Here is a 13,588-nt window from a genome sequence, read left to right on the forward strand (position 1 = left end):
AGAAGCCATCTTTGAAAAACTGTCTCTACCAGTCGATCTACGAACGCCGATCCAAGCCTGCTGTTCGCGCTCACCTTATCACAACTTATAGCTCGTTCACATCTCACCAGCGCACTTGGATCGGCGTTCGTAGATCAACTGGTAGAGACTGTTTTTCAAAGATGGCTTCTGCCTGTATACGCGAAGTTGACTGTATGTATAAAATATCTTCTTATTAAACTGTCTGGACACTGACAAAGTTCTCAATGCTTCGGTTTGAAGGTAGGGACCCTCATTATGCTACCGTGTTAGTGTGGGGCTATTTTGAGCCTTGTTAGTGGTATTAACAAGCGATTTTTATTTGTCATTACACTATGCCCAATATACTAGCGTTATACTAGCTTTATAGGCTAAACTGTTTTTAGAGATAAAACTATTTACATTCGATAATCATGAAAACAAATCTCAGATAACGGTTGACTAGGTAACAATGTGTAATTAGACCAAAGGTTCATTTTGCGCCGGAGTTCTCCTTTAATGAAATTAGAGGACACAAAAGTCTATCCATCAAAACTGTTTCCTATGTGTGCAATAATATGAAACTGATTTATCACCAATTAAATGTGGAAAAAACATTGTTTAGGAAGCTTTGACATTTTAAAAATTTATTGTTTTACAGCCACACATAAGATCAGTTCACATTCAAGTCTTGAGGAAATGTTATGTTTGCATTTCTCTTGGTATAAAAGACAAATATACAGCAGTGTGGGTATTAAGGATATGTGAAATATTTATTGTAATATACATCTCTCTGATTTCTCCGATTGTTTTGTGTAAGAGGATATTCAGTTTGCACATACTAAATTAATGCTCTTTCTTACAGGAGTCCTTATCAGATGCCGACAGGATCAAGTAAGTTTATTTTTTTGTCCTCATTGTAATGTTTTAATTCTTATTCTTGAGAAATGTTGCTGAAATTGTCATTGTTATAACATTGTCAGTCAGTTGATTGGCAGTGTACAATTCTTTTGTTTCAATACTCAATAATAATGTTCCATTAGCCTTGTATAATTTGTGTTATTGTTCAAGTGTTAGGTGGCATTAACCACCTAATCTGACCCTAAAGCTGATTATTCATTGGCTCTTGGCGTTGAATGACATGGTTGGACAAGAGCCAATCATGTGAGAAGACGCCTGTATGAGATAACTTGGCGATTAGCCTAGAAACTCCAGAGGGTTAGGTTGAGTCCCTGGCCTATGGGTGTAACTGGGCGACTGTCAGAATGACAAGCTGTTGGCCGTGATGTCTTGCGATAAGAGAGAGTGCCCACCTTTTAAAGACTACTACACCTCAGGTGCTCACTGGAGTACTAGGTTGAACCCACTTTGATCAGTGACATCTCGCCGCCTTTCCAGGCTTACAGGGATTCCAAGGCTTTTAGGCTCCAACAGCAAAAAGCAGGTGCACATGACTAGTGACGAGGTTCTGCTTTCAACTCAGGGGCTCCCAATACCTCTTCTCCATTTTTTTCCCCCATGTGCTGCATTAGCTTTCATGTTCTCTTACTGTTCTGTGCTCCCTTTGTTGCTGCTTTTCTCCCACTGGAACTAACGCTATAAAGGCAGCACCTTAGATCTGGGATAGCTTAAAAGTTCTTCTAAATTTAAAGCTGTCCAAGTTGCCACTCCTCAACATCGGCACAAAGGTTGTGCTAATCAGAAAACTCTAGGGATTTGCAAAGCTAATTTTTTTTAAAAAGTCAACTAATTGGTTACCTAAACTAAAATTTTATGGAATAGAATCAAGCAGAATGCAAAAGTCGCTAGATGTTTTTAAGGCTATATGCATAAAAACAATGCAATATTTGCGGTCACAGTTCACTAAAAGGGATGAATTTAAAGGAACAGCTTTTCAGAAAGGGTTTCACACTGCGAACTGTCTTAACCGCTAAGGCACAGTATAAGAAAATTGGGTAACACTTTATTTTACAGTGTCCTTGTTACATATGTTACATGTACTTACCATAGTAATAACTGTAAATTATGCATAATTACATGCAACTAACCCTCAACCAAATCCTAATCCTACCCTAACCCTATAGTAAGTACATGTATTTGCTTAATATTACTCAGTACTTAAATATATAATTACACTGTAACAATGACACCTTAAAATAAAGTGTAACTGAAAATTGCTCAGTTTCACCATTGCGACCCATGCTAGATTACTCACATCACATGTAGTATTGGCTAACAGACTCGTTGTGTTCCCTTCCTCATCTCACTCGTGGTGCCGAGCGGAAGCATGCAGGACATGGTCAGGCAGGCGCTTGTATTGATTGGCCTAGTTGTCTGTTTAATGGGTGGAGAGAGCTGAACGCTGGATGTAGTCTGAAGATGGGTTTCTCCATCATGTGTTTTCGCCTCCCTCGGGGTGGAAATCTCCAGTAAATGTGGGCTATGGTTAAATCACAAAAAAAGCATTGTGAGTCTATTATTTACTCTCTAGAGTTCTCCAACAATCCAACAAGAGATTGCCTTTGGATCTGACCACTCTGAGACCTCGGATTTATAGTTACAATGAGGTCTTTACTTTATACTTTAACTGGGCTCCTCATCACACAAGGGTTCTGTTAGAAATTCACTGCCCACTAAAGACCAAAGTATACTTCCTTTTTTTACGCATTCACTAAACCCGTGGTATGGCGGGCTTAGCTCCATCCTATGGAAGCTTGTTTCCGCCACGGAATGAAAAATAAAAAAGGTAATTGCGACTTTTTATCTCACAATTCTGACTTTTTTTCTCACAATTGCGAGTTTACATCTCGCAATTCTGACTTTATTTCTCACAATTGCGAGATATAAAGTCAGAATTGCGTGATATAAAATCGCAATTGCGTGTTATAAAGTCAGAATTGCGAGATATAAAGTCGGAATTTATTGATATAAAGTCGCAATTGCAGATTATAAAGTCAGAATTTATTGATATAAAGTCGCAATTGCAGGTTATAAAGTCAGAATTGCGTGATATAAAGTCGCAACTGCGTGTTGTAAAGTCAGAATTGCGTGAAATAGTCGCAATTGCATGTTATAAAGTCAGAATTGTGAGATATAAAGTCAGAATTGTGAGATATAAACTACTCTGAGGGGAAAAGAATTTTCCTACTCTGAGAATTGGCCTGATAACTCGCAATTGCGAGTTTACATCTCACAATTCTGAGAAAAGATGTCAGAATTTCGATATAAACTCGCAATTATGTGTTATAAAGTCAGAATTGCGAGATGTAAACTCGCAATTGTGAGAAAAAAAGTCAGAATTGTGAGATTAAAAGTCGCAAAAGTCTTTTTTTTGCAATTGCGACTTTATTTCTCAGAATTGCGACTTTATATCTCGCAATTGCGACTTTATTTCTCAGAATTGCGACTTTATATCTCGCAATTGCAACTTTATTTCTCAGAATTGCGACTTTATTTCTCGCAATTGCGACTATTTTTTACAATTCTGACTTCATATCTCGCAATTGTGAGATAAAAAGTCGCAATTATTTATTTTTTTATTTTTTATTCAGTGGCGGAAACAAGCTTCCATATCATCTGGACCGTGGGACATCATTCGAAAAATAGATACTTTTGCTAAAACTCTGCAGAAAATGAGAATGCAGCAAATACAATTATTTTTATCTGTCATACAGATTACTTTGTTTGTGACAACTAAGTTAACATGTGGCACCTTTAGTTTACCTTTGCAGTGTGTGTGACATCAATTTTATCATCAGTGTAGTATGTGTGTACTGTACAGATTTTTTTAAACGCGTATACAATGTACGCTCAATCAGCTTGTATTGCAAATAGCTTGAATTTCTATGTTATATAACCTTTGTGAGTGCTCATTTAAACAAGTACAAAGACATTTTACTGGTCATGACTTCTGGAGAGAAATAGTGCAGACACTGGACAAGAATGAAACTTTCTAGTGCACGTGTCGAGCGGCCATGTTTGCACACATAATAAAATGCAGAATCATTTCAGTTAGCATGTTGCTAAGATAATGCAATAATAATCAAAAAAGCATGGCATTCACAAATATTGCGTTAAGTAGTTGATTTTTAAATTTGATTGAACTTAGAGCTGCACGATTAATCGTTAAAAGATGCAATCTCAATTCAAACGGCCACACGATCTTATTCCTAAATGACAACAATTCTTCTGTCTATTAAACCTTTGACAAAACACACCGCAACATTTAAATCTGTGTTCACGCTTCTGCTGCTGGCCTGAAGAGAGCAGGTATCATGTTTAGGTATGAAACCGCTTCACAAACAGTCTTTTCAACCACACCGTATTGTTATTTCTGCTTTACAATAATTCAAATGATCACAGAAGTACTGGGATAAAAGTTTATAGTTCAGATAAAAACACTGATGTCTACGATAGCGATCAAAATAGAGCAAATCACCTTTTGAAAGTAACATGGCACTTCAAACAACGATTGTATCGATTACATTGTTACAAGTGTAACAGGCAAATGACTTAATGTATTTGTCATTGAATCATTAATTTGAGAGATTCGTTAAAAAAAACGCTGATTCATTCAGCAATGAAACAAGTGAAGTATTTACGAGTGAATCATTGAATCATTCATTCAAGGGATTTGTTCAAAAATGCTGATTCATTCAGCAATGAAACAAGTGAAGTATTTATGAGTGAATCATTGAATCATTCATTCAAGGGATTTGTTCAAAAACGCTGATTCATTCAGCAATGAAACAAGTGAAGTCTTTAAATGAGCCATTGGATCATTCAATCAAACCATTTTTTTCATTCTACATTCTATATAAACATTTAATTAAATTGAATGGACTGCAGAACCTCTAGAAATGTACGTAATTTATTTAGCCGTCTGTTCAGAATCTCTATTTGAAACAATAACAAAAAAAATTGTGGTTCTCAATTTGTCCAGAATTGTGCAGCTCCAATTGAACAATTTTGATATACATTTTCTTCTTATTTTTTTTTGTTTGTGTTGAATGAGATGTTTGCAATCAACAGTTTTCTGCAAGAGGAACTTCCAGTCCAAGTCTGAGAAGTGTTCAGCCCAGTCTGTGTGTGACTGAAAGGGCTTTTTCTGGTCTGTTGGATTTGCTCAAAAAAGAGCATGTGCACATATCATTTCTATGGGTGCACTGATATAAAAGTATATGATTGTTGATAATTTAAAGGGTTAGTTCACCCAAAAATGAAAATTCTGTCAGTAATTACTCACCCTCATAAGACTTTAGTTCATCTTCGGAACACAAATTAAGATATTTTTGATTAAATCTGAGAGCTGGATCACTCCTCCATAGGCTTCTTAAGGGATTGAAACTGACCGGCCCAAAAGTTATGAAAGACATCATTAAAATAGTCAGAGTGACTACAGTGGCTCAACCTTAAGTTTATCAAGCGACGAGAATACTTTTTGTGCGCAAAAACAAACTAAAGAACAACTTTATTCAACTATTCATTGCCTTTTCTGTTGGCCTCGAGATTTCACGTAGTGTAACAGCGCAGCGCTTCTGTGTTGTACGTCACACACACACACACACATGACCTGTGACCCTACGTGTGACGTACAACACAGAAGCGCTGAGGAGTGATCCAGCTCTCAGATTTAATCAAAAAATATCTTCATTTGTGTCCCGAAGATGAACGAAAGTCTTACGGGGTTGGAACAACATGAGGGAGAGTCATTACTGACCGAATTTTCATTTTTGGGTGAACTAACCCTTTAATTTTAACATGTCAATACTGACAATAAATAATTATAGATATTATAAATCGAATTGTTATTAATTTACAATACTGATGATTGGAGAGAGATGCTTTGTGATGGTGATGCTGGTGAGAAATGAAGCTTTGCATATCTCCATATCTCCATTGCGAGATTCACGGGGCCTGCGCTTTTGAAAACTGTCAAAAAACAGCCATGTCCCAGTCACTCATAGTTCCTGTCAGCCTCTGCTGACATTTCCATTCATTTCAGGAGCCTCAGAGCCATTTACAAGAATATTGGTTTCTATGGGAACACTCTATAAACGCTCTCCAGTTTCACTTTATTTTCATATTGAAATACTTCAATTTGGCAATTTCTCTGAGATGTTTTATGTGGAGGGAGCCGTTTTCTTTCTGCTGTCATCACAGAGCAAGTGCAACTGCAGTCATGCAATTAAAACTGTTTGAAAGACCAAAACATTGACTAATGTTTTTAACTATTCGACTATCCATAATTCTTCATGAAGTGACCATGAAGTTTCAAATTCAAATGCAAAAGTTTGGTCAGTAAGATTTTTTAATGCTTTGAAATAAGTCTCTTATACTCATCAAAGCTGCATTTATTTGATCAAACTTGCAGTAAAAACAGTAATATTGTGATATATATTATTACAATTTAAAATGACTGTTTTTTATTTCAATATATTTTAAATGTAATGTATTCCTGTGGTCAAAGCTGAATTTTCAGCATCATTACTCCAGTCTTCAGTGTCACATGATCCTTCAGAAATCATTATAATATACTAATTTGCTGCTCAAGAAACATTTATGATTATTATCAATGTTGAAAGCAGTTGTGATGCATTTTTCTGGATTCTTTGAGGAATGGAAAGTTCAAAAGAACAGCGTTCATCTGAAATGGAAATCTTTTCTAAGAGTTTTGATCAATTTTATGAATCCTTGCTGAATGCAAGTATTAATTTCTTTCAAAAAAATGTGAACATTGAAACATTTTACCATGCAGTAAATTAGAATAGATGTATATTAATGTAATACTTTTGTTACTTGACATTTTGCAAACAGCCATTTATTTTATATATATATTATGTATGTGTATATACACTCACCGGCCACTTTATTAGGTACCCCATGCTAGTAACGGGTTGGACCCCCTTTTGCCTTCAGAACTGCCTCAATTCTTCGTGGCATAGATTCAACAAGGTGCTGGAAGCATTCCTCAGGGAGTTTGGTCCATATTGACATGATGGCATCACACAGTTGCCGCAGATTTGTCGGCTGCACATCCATGATGCGAATCTCCCGTTCCACCACATCCCAAAGATGCTCTATTGGGTTGAGATCTGGTGACTGTGGAGGCCATTTTAGTACAGTGAACTCATTGTCATGTTCAAGAAACCAATTTGAAATGATTAGAGCTTTGTGACATGGTGGAAGTAGCCATCAGAGGATGGGTACATGGTGGCCATAAAGGGATGGACATGGTCAGAAACAATGCTCAGGTAGGCCGTGGCATTTAAACGATGCCCAATTGGCACTAAGGGGCCTAAAGTGTGCCAGGAAAACATCCCCCACACCATTACACCACCACCACCAGCCTGCACAGTGGTAACAAGGCATGATGGTTCCATGTTCTCATTCTGTTTACGCCAAATTCTGACTCTAACATCTGAATGTCTCAACAGAAATCGAGACTCATCAGACCAGGCAACATTTTTCCAGTCTTCAACTGTTCAATTTTGGTGAGCTCTTGCAAATTGTAGCCTCTTTTTCCTATTTGTAGTGGAGATGAGTGGTACCCGGTGGAGTCTTCTGCTGTTGTAGCCCATCCGCCTCAAGGTTGTGCGTGTTGTGGCTTCACAAATGCTTTGCTGCATACCTCGGTTGTAACGAGTGGTTATTTCAGTCACTGTTGCCCTTCTATCAGCTCGAACCAGTCTGGCCATTCTCCTCTGACCTCTGGCATCAACAAGGCATTTCCGCCCACAGAACTGCCGCTCACTGGATGTTTTTTCTTTTTCGGACCATTCTCTGTAAACCCTAGAGATGGTTGTGCGTGAAAATCCCAGTAGATTAGCAGTTTCTGAAATACTCAGACCAGCCCTTCTGGCACCAACAATCATGCCACGTTCAAAGTCACTCAAATCAACTTTCTTCCCCATACTGATGCTCGGTTTGAACTGCAGGAGATTGTCTTGACCATGTCTACATGCCTAAATGCACTGAGTTGCCGCCATGTGATTGGCTGCTTAGAAATTAAGTGTTAACGAGCAGTTGGACAGGTGTACCTAATAAAGTGGCCGGTGAGTGTATATGTGTGTATATGTAACTTCAATATATGAATATATATAGCCTATTCACTATATTGAAACTGTCAATAATAATGTGTGTGCAATCGTGCATCCCTTACTAATTTCTCTTAGCAAGATCTGTTTTTTTTTCCTGTGCTTTTTCCCCGCTAGCTACTTGGCTCATGGTTGAGAATCTCTTTGCTAACCTTGAAAGAGATAAAGCCTCTTTGCTGCATGCCTGAAAGCAACATATGCACATTCAGAAATGTGTGACCGACAATTAAAGGAACCCTTATCACACTGGGAGCTGTATGTGGCGGTCCTTGTCAATCAAATAAAGTATTACAGATTTTAGGGTAAACTTTGCACACCAAACCCACAATGCGTGCGTGTCTCACACGTTTAATTTAGCATCTTTCATGTCATGAATAATGAAAACAATTATTTCAAATCGTAGAAGGCCGGATGGATGGTTTCACGTGTTCAGAAGTGCTTTGGGGAATGTGTCTCTTAAAAGCACATGCTCACGGTCTCTGTGCTTTTTACGTTTAGCTACTTTGTTCTTTTGCTCCATTTGTGCTCTAACATGTGGCTGTGAACAGGCGATTTGCTACTAAAAAGAGTTACATTTATAGCTTAAAACCCCTGCCCCCATCCGAGCCTATAGCATGAATCATTGATGTTCCTGTTGCTTTCAGCAGTGTCACGTTGGCAGGTTTGAGTATTGTGTTGCGAGTGCCATGCCTTATGCTTCCTGCACTCTGAACTGGGAAAGAAACTAGAAAAGGTTTTGCATATTCTTAGGGAATCTCTAGAGTCTGTCAATGAAAGATTTGATGTGTGTGAGCTGTTGGATGTCACATTGGCTCATCCGTGTGTTGTGTAGCGCACGAGATGCTGTGTGGAGTTCGGTTCCCACGAGTCGCTCGCCGTCTGATGACACCGCGATGGAGACTTGCAACACTGGTTCTTTTTTTGCCGCCACTTTTTAGTGTTTCTTCTCTTGGGAAGCATTTAACCATTTCATCAGCTGTCACTTTTTATTAGCAATGCCTTTCTTTTTTTGGCCGACAATTGAAGACACAACAGTATCTTATAGTAATGCACCAAAAGATGTTTTGAAAAATCGAAACAGTCACTTATTATAGCTTATATACTTACATTTTGTGATGCACAACACATCATCCGATAACCGAGAATTAACCACTTTTTCAGTCAAATGAAATGATTTTTTCATTTTCGGTTGCTGTAATTTTGGTGCGCCACTCATATCTTGACGATAATTAGTCAGCACAGATTTGTTGTTGCATTGTACACATTGACCTCATGCAAAAACAATCATGCAATTCAACGGACTGTCCAATTTGCTAGCGAATCACTTGCCCAGTTCTTTTTAATTGGTCTGTAAAATTAGTTTGCAAATTATAGTGAAATGAAATCGTAAGCCATAATAATGAGCATTTCAAATATAAATTAAGCTCACGCATATAGCTTACCGCAGCGACACCAGCAAACATCAAACTCTTCTGAAATCAGGACGCTTACCAAATAAATGACCTATGATATAAATAACAGCCTTATTCATCTTAACCCTCTGGCGCTCCTTATTTGGGAGTCACACTTGTTATCTTCCAGACACCTGAAAATTAGCCACAGTAAAATCAAAGTAATATATTTGTGTTCAATAATTTTTTTATTTTGATTAGTATTTATTTAGTATTTCAGATTAATATAGAGAGTAGGCCTTTTAAATCCAATTTTTGAAGTCAGATTAGCGCCATCTGTTGAGAGAAAATAAAATAAAACATGTAGTTTCATGGTGTTACCACTAGATGCCTGTATAGCTCTCTGTGGAGAGGCTTGTGGATACTCTAGTAGTTTTTGGACTAAATTACTTACTTTTAAGATGTGATTTGAATGTATTTTTATTCATTTTTTTGAAATTTTCAAATAATACTTTTTGTCAAGGTTTCTAAAAAAAGTTGTTTGTAAGTCTACACGTTAAAATTCAATAAAAATGTAACAAAAATAAACAGGAATGCTTTAATCGACCTGTATCTGATCTCATTTCAACCTCTTATTTCAGTCTTCCGACTCATTTATGCTGTATGGTAATAGCCCTTCCAGTGTGTGTGTGTGTGTGTGTGAGAGAGAGAGTGGGCTGGTCTATTTTGCACTATTGATGTTTTAGAGTGTAACCCCTTCCTTGCTGTCCACTTTTTTTACTGCATTGTGATTGAATTATTGATTTATTTAATTTGTTCTATTACAGTCACACCAATTCATACATTTTTCAGGGATTAACTTCGTGTTGACTAAAGTTTTGAAAGCATTGGTAAAAATGCAAATTGTAGAATTTGTGAAAGTTAAATGTGCTCTGATTGGTCGACTGGACCAGTGTCTTGTGATTGGTCAACCGCTTCAAGCGTGTTTTGGAAATTTCCCGCCCCTTACCATAACCACGAGTTTCAACACGCTACTAACTACCTCAACCAGGCCCCGCCCCTTTATTGCAAATGCCTTTTCCCAGGAATTATTTAAATGAGGAATATTGTGGGCCTGTGGCGTGTTCATTCTCGGAAGAAAACTCCCGACTGCAATGGAGGCGTTTCAGGGAGTTCAGAAACAGTCACACTGATATAGAGAATAACTCCCGCTGGAGGGACTTTGTGCTTTACTGACCTTTTTCATGCTTAAACAGCAACCTTACACACTAAAGAAATTTGAACATGTAAAAGTAGATAATCCTCTTCAAATCAGAATAATTACTGAATAGTTGTCTACATGACAGCATGTAGTGAAAGGGACAGATTTGGTTGTAATAAATAGTGTTTTAACCTGTAAACCGACAAGAAAGAATGATCTCCGCATTAGGACTCAAGTCTAGCTGGTCGGATGTGATCACTGGCTCACACTCGGGATTATATATTATAGGGATTCGAACAAACCTCTCCCTGTAAGTATTGGGAAATCGCACAAAAAGAATTCAAACTCTTGAGCATCTCGTCTGAACGTGCCAACCAATGTCAAACAAAGGGCCTTTATGGGAGAAACTGTCTAATTATTGTACATTCACTGTACAGGAGGACCACTCTGTTAGTCACTGGTGACTCCGGCTTGTAAAGTGTTTGAATCTTGCGGTCAGACTGAGGCTGCCCTGATTGGTCGATCTTGTCGAAACTCGTATCCTTCACCAGTTTAATGACTCTTTTGTGCTTTCAAGTTATCTCAGGCTTTAGCTGGTCCTGATAAGATTCTTCATTTTGTTGTAAGCACTTGATAGAGTTGTTATGAGAACAGGTTTAATTGTAAGAGTTGTCAGCTCTGTGGCTTTCTGACACTGTTTCCATAAAATGTCTGTTATCAAGTTTGGTGCTTTTCTTGGTGTAATTACGCCAATTAATTTGATAGAAGATGCTGTCAGATTACTAATAATCTACAGCTTGCATGAATAGAGATTAATTCAATTATATTTAAAAAAAAAATGTCCCTCCATTTGACATTATTTGTTTTATACATGTCTTTTCAAGATATCTTGAGTAGTTCACTGAAATGGATCCATGGAAGAAAAGGCTAACTTTGCGCTTTGTAACATTGCAGACCTTTTTCATGCTCAAACAGCAACATTACACACTAAAGAAAGATGAACATGTAAAAAAGCATAATAGGTCCTTTTTAACAATTAATATTGGATGGTGAAATATTTACACAGTTATTCCCCTATACACATACATAACAATAAACACAAAATGAGAAGTAACACATGATCTTTGTGTGGGTATAGAGATGAGACGGCAGAAGTGTGACTGCTGGTACACAGCAGATGTGTTCTGCTTCACTGCAGCTGCACACACACACACACACGCGCACACACACACACTTCCCACATTCACACACCTCCTGCATGACTAAACCTTAACTCGCTCTCAGTAGGCTCAACATTTAGCCTAATGCTGAACCTCAGAGAGCCTTTTAATCATCCGGCTCAGGATTGTTCAGTGTTTTGCACACATGTACTGTAGTTTTCTTTGCATTAGGTTTGGGAAATCAACACCTCCAGATTGCTTAAGTGTTGTGGATGTGTTTTTCTGTGGAGTGATTGGCAGGTGTCAGGAGTCTTGGCTGTGTTTGACACCGCGTCGCTGTACGTTGAATGTAGGATGTGAGCGGAGGTGCACCTGTAGTCCTGTGACGGAGTCTGTGGTGCTCTGTTTATTGGCCATCTTCTTAGTTTTGCACTTTTTCTTTCTTAAGCTCTGTTTACAGCTGGTATTAAGATGCGTTTTGGTCGATTGGATCACGAGTAGACGAGGGAGACACATTCCTGTTTACAACTGGTGTTTTAATCCGTCTCTTTTGTCCACTTTCGTCCACTTCTGTCCTGTATTCTTCGAGGGGAGGGTCTATTCGTGGGTAAATATATGGGCTTTTTCAAATCTTTTGATCTAATGGACGAAATAAGCTCGTACAATTTACAAATGAATTCAAAAGGAAACAATGGGAAAACACAAAGAGCATCAGCTTTAGTTTCGGCTCTGACAACCGGAAGACCAGCCGAACGCTGTGAGTGTGTTAGAAATCAGGAATGGTGAGAGAACATTGTGCTTGGTATGTTTTTCAAACTTGGGTCTTCAGCCGATAAAGTTTAAATCCCGTCTGGCTAGTGCTCTTCCCATAATGTTTATGCATTAGTTCAGTAGACGGAGAGAAGACGGTCTTTTGTGGCTGTTTGAACACATTTGATCACATGAGCGTTTACACTACGAAAGCAATCCGGTCTGATGCGTTTTCGACTAGCTCTGGAAGTGGTTGAAAGTGGACAAGATTAAAACGTTTTAGACCCCGTTTACACCTGTATTTAGCGTTGTCCACTTGTGACCCGATCGACCAAATTGTGTCTTAATACCAGGTGTAAATGGGGCCTTAGACAACAAAGCTTTATTGGCATGACTGTAAAGAGTTAACAAGACTAATAGAGTATTCAAGTACTTATATACACAGTCCACACCTGACATTGGTTAGAGAATTTAGAATATTTATCAGGCATAAATATGATTTACAGGCAATGAAACAGTTTTTTGTATTATTTTTTTGTTAAAAATACATATTTAAAATATAGTTAAGATATATAAACACCTTTTTTATATATGTTTTAATGGCTTAAAGATACAATATGTAAGTTTTTTCGCCACAAGAGGGCACAGTTTCCAACAATAACAAAGGCGTATGTGTATGACGCAGTGAACAGCTGAATGATGGGACTTGCTGTCAAGCTGATGGATATAATAATGTTTATGGATGAGTGCAAACCTTCATGTTTTTTAACATTACAGTGTTATGAAGCAGGTCGCGATTGCGAAAGAGACAGATATCGTCTATTTAGCAATCGCGACCTGCTTCATAACACTGTAAGTGATACTATCCGCGGGACTACACGCGAGTCCCGCGAATAGAAAGGAATAAGGACATTTAGAGCTGGATTACACACACAGGTCAGTTTATTAGACGAATTAAACTTGTGAGGTAATGCAGCGCTGCTTCACTTGGTC

General features: G+C 38.0%; 1 protein-coding gene across 2 annotated transcripts in view; it reads left to right on the top strand.

The window, feature by feature from the left end:
- The window catches only part of tjap1 (tight junction associated protein 1 (peripheral)), a 144,076-nt gene that overhangs the window by 84,233 nt on the left and 46,255 nt on the right, over nt 1–13,588 (top strand). For both annotated transcript variants that reach the window (XM_056249947.1, XM_056249953.1), the window contains exon 5: nt 863–891. In XM_056249947.1, the coding sequence (XP_056105922.1) occupies nt 863–891 (29 nt within the window). The remainder of the gene's footprint in view (nt 1–862; nt 892–13,588) is intronic.

Source organism: Rhinichthys klamathensis, unplaced genomic scaffold (assembly GCF_029890125.1).
Source record: "Rhinichthys klamathensis goyatoka isolate OS25496 unplaced genomic scaffold, OSU_Roscu_1.1 h1tg000003l_1, whole genome shotgun sequence".
NCBI lineage: Eukaryota > Metazoa > Chordata > Actinopteri > Cypriniformes > Leuciscidae > Rhinichthys > Rhinichthys klamathensis.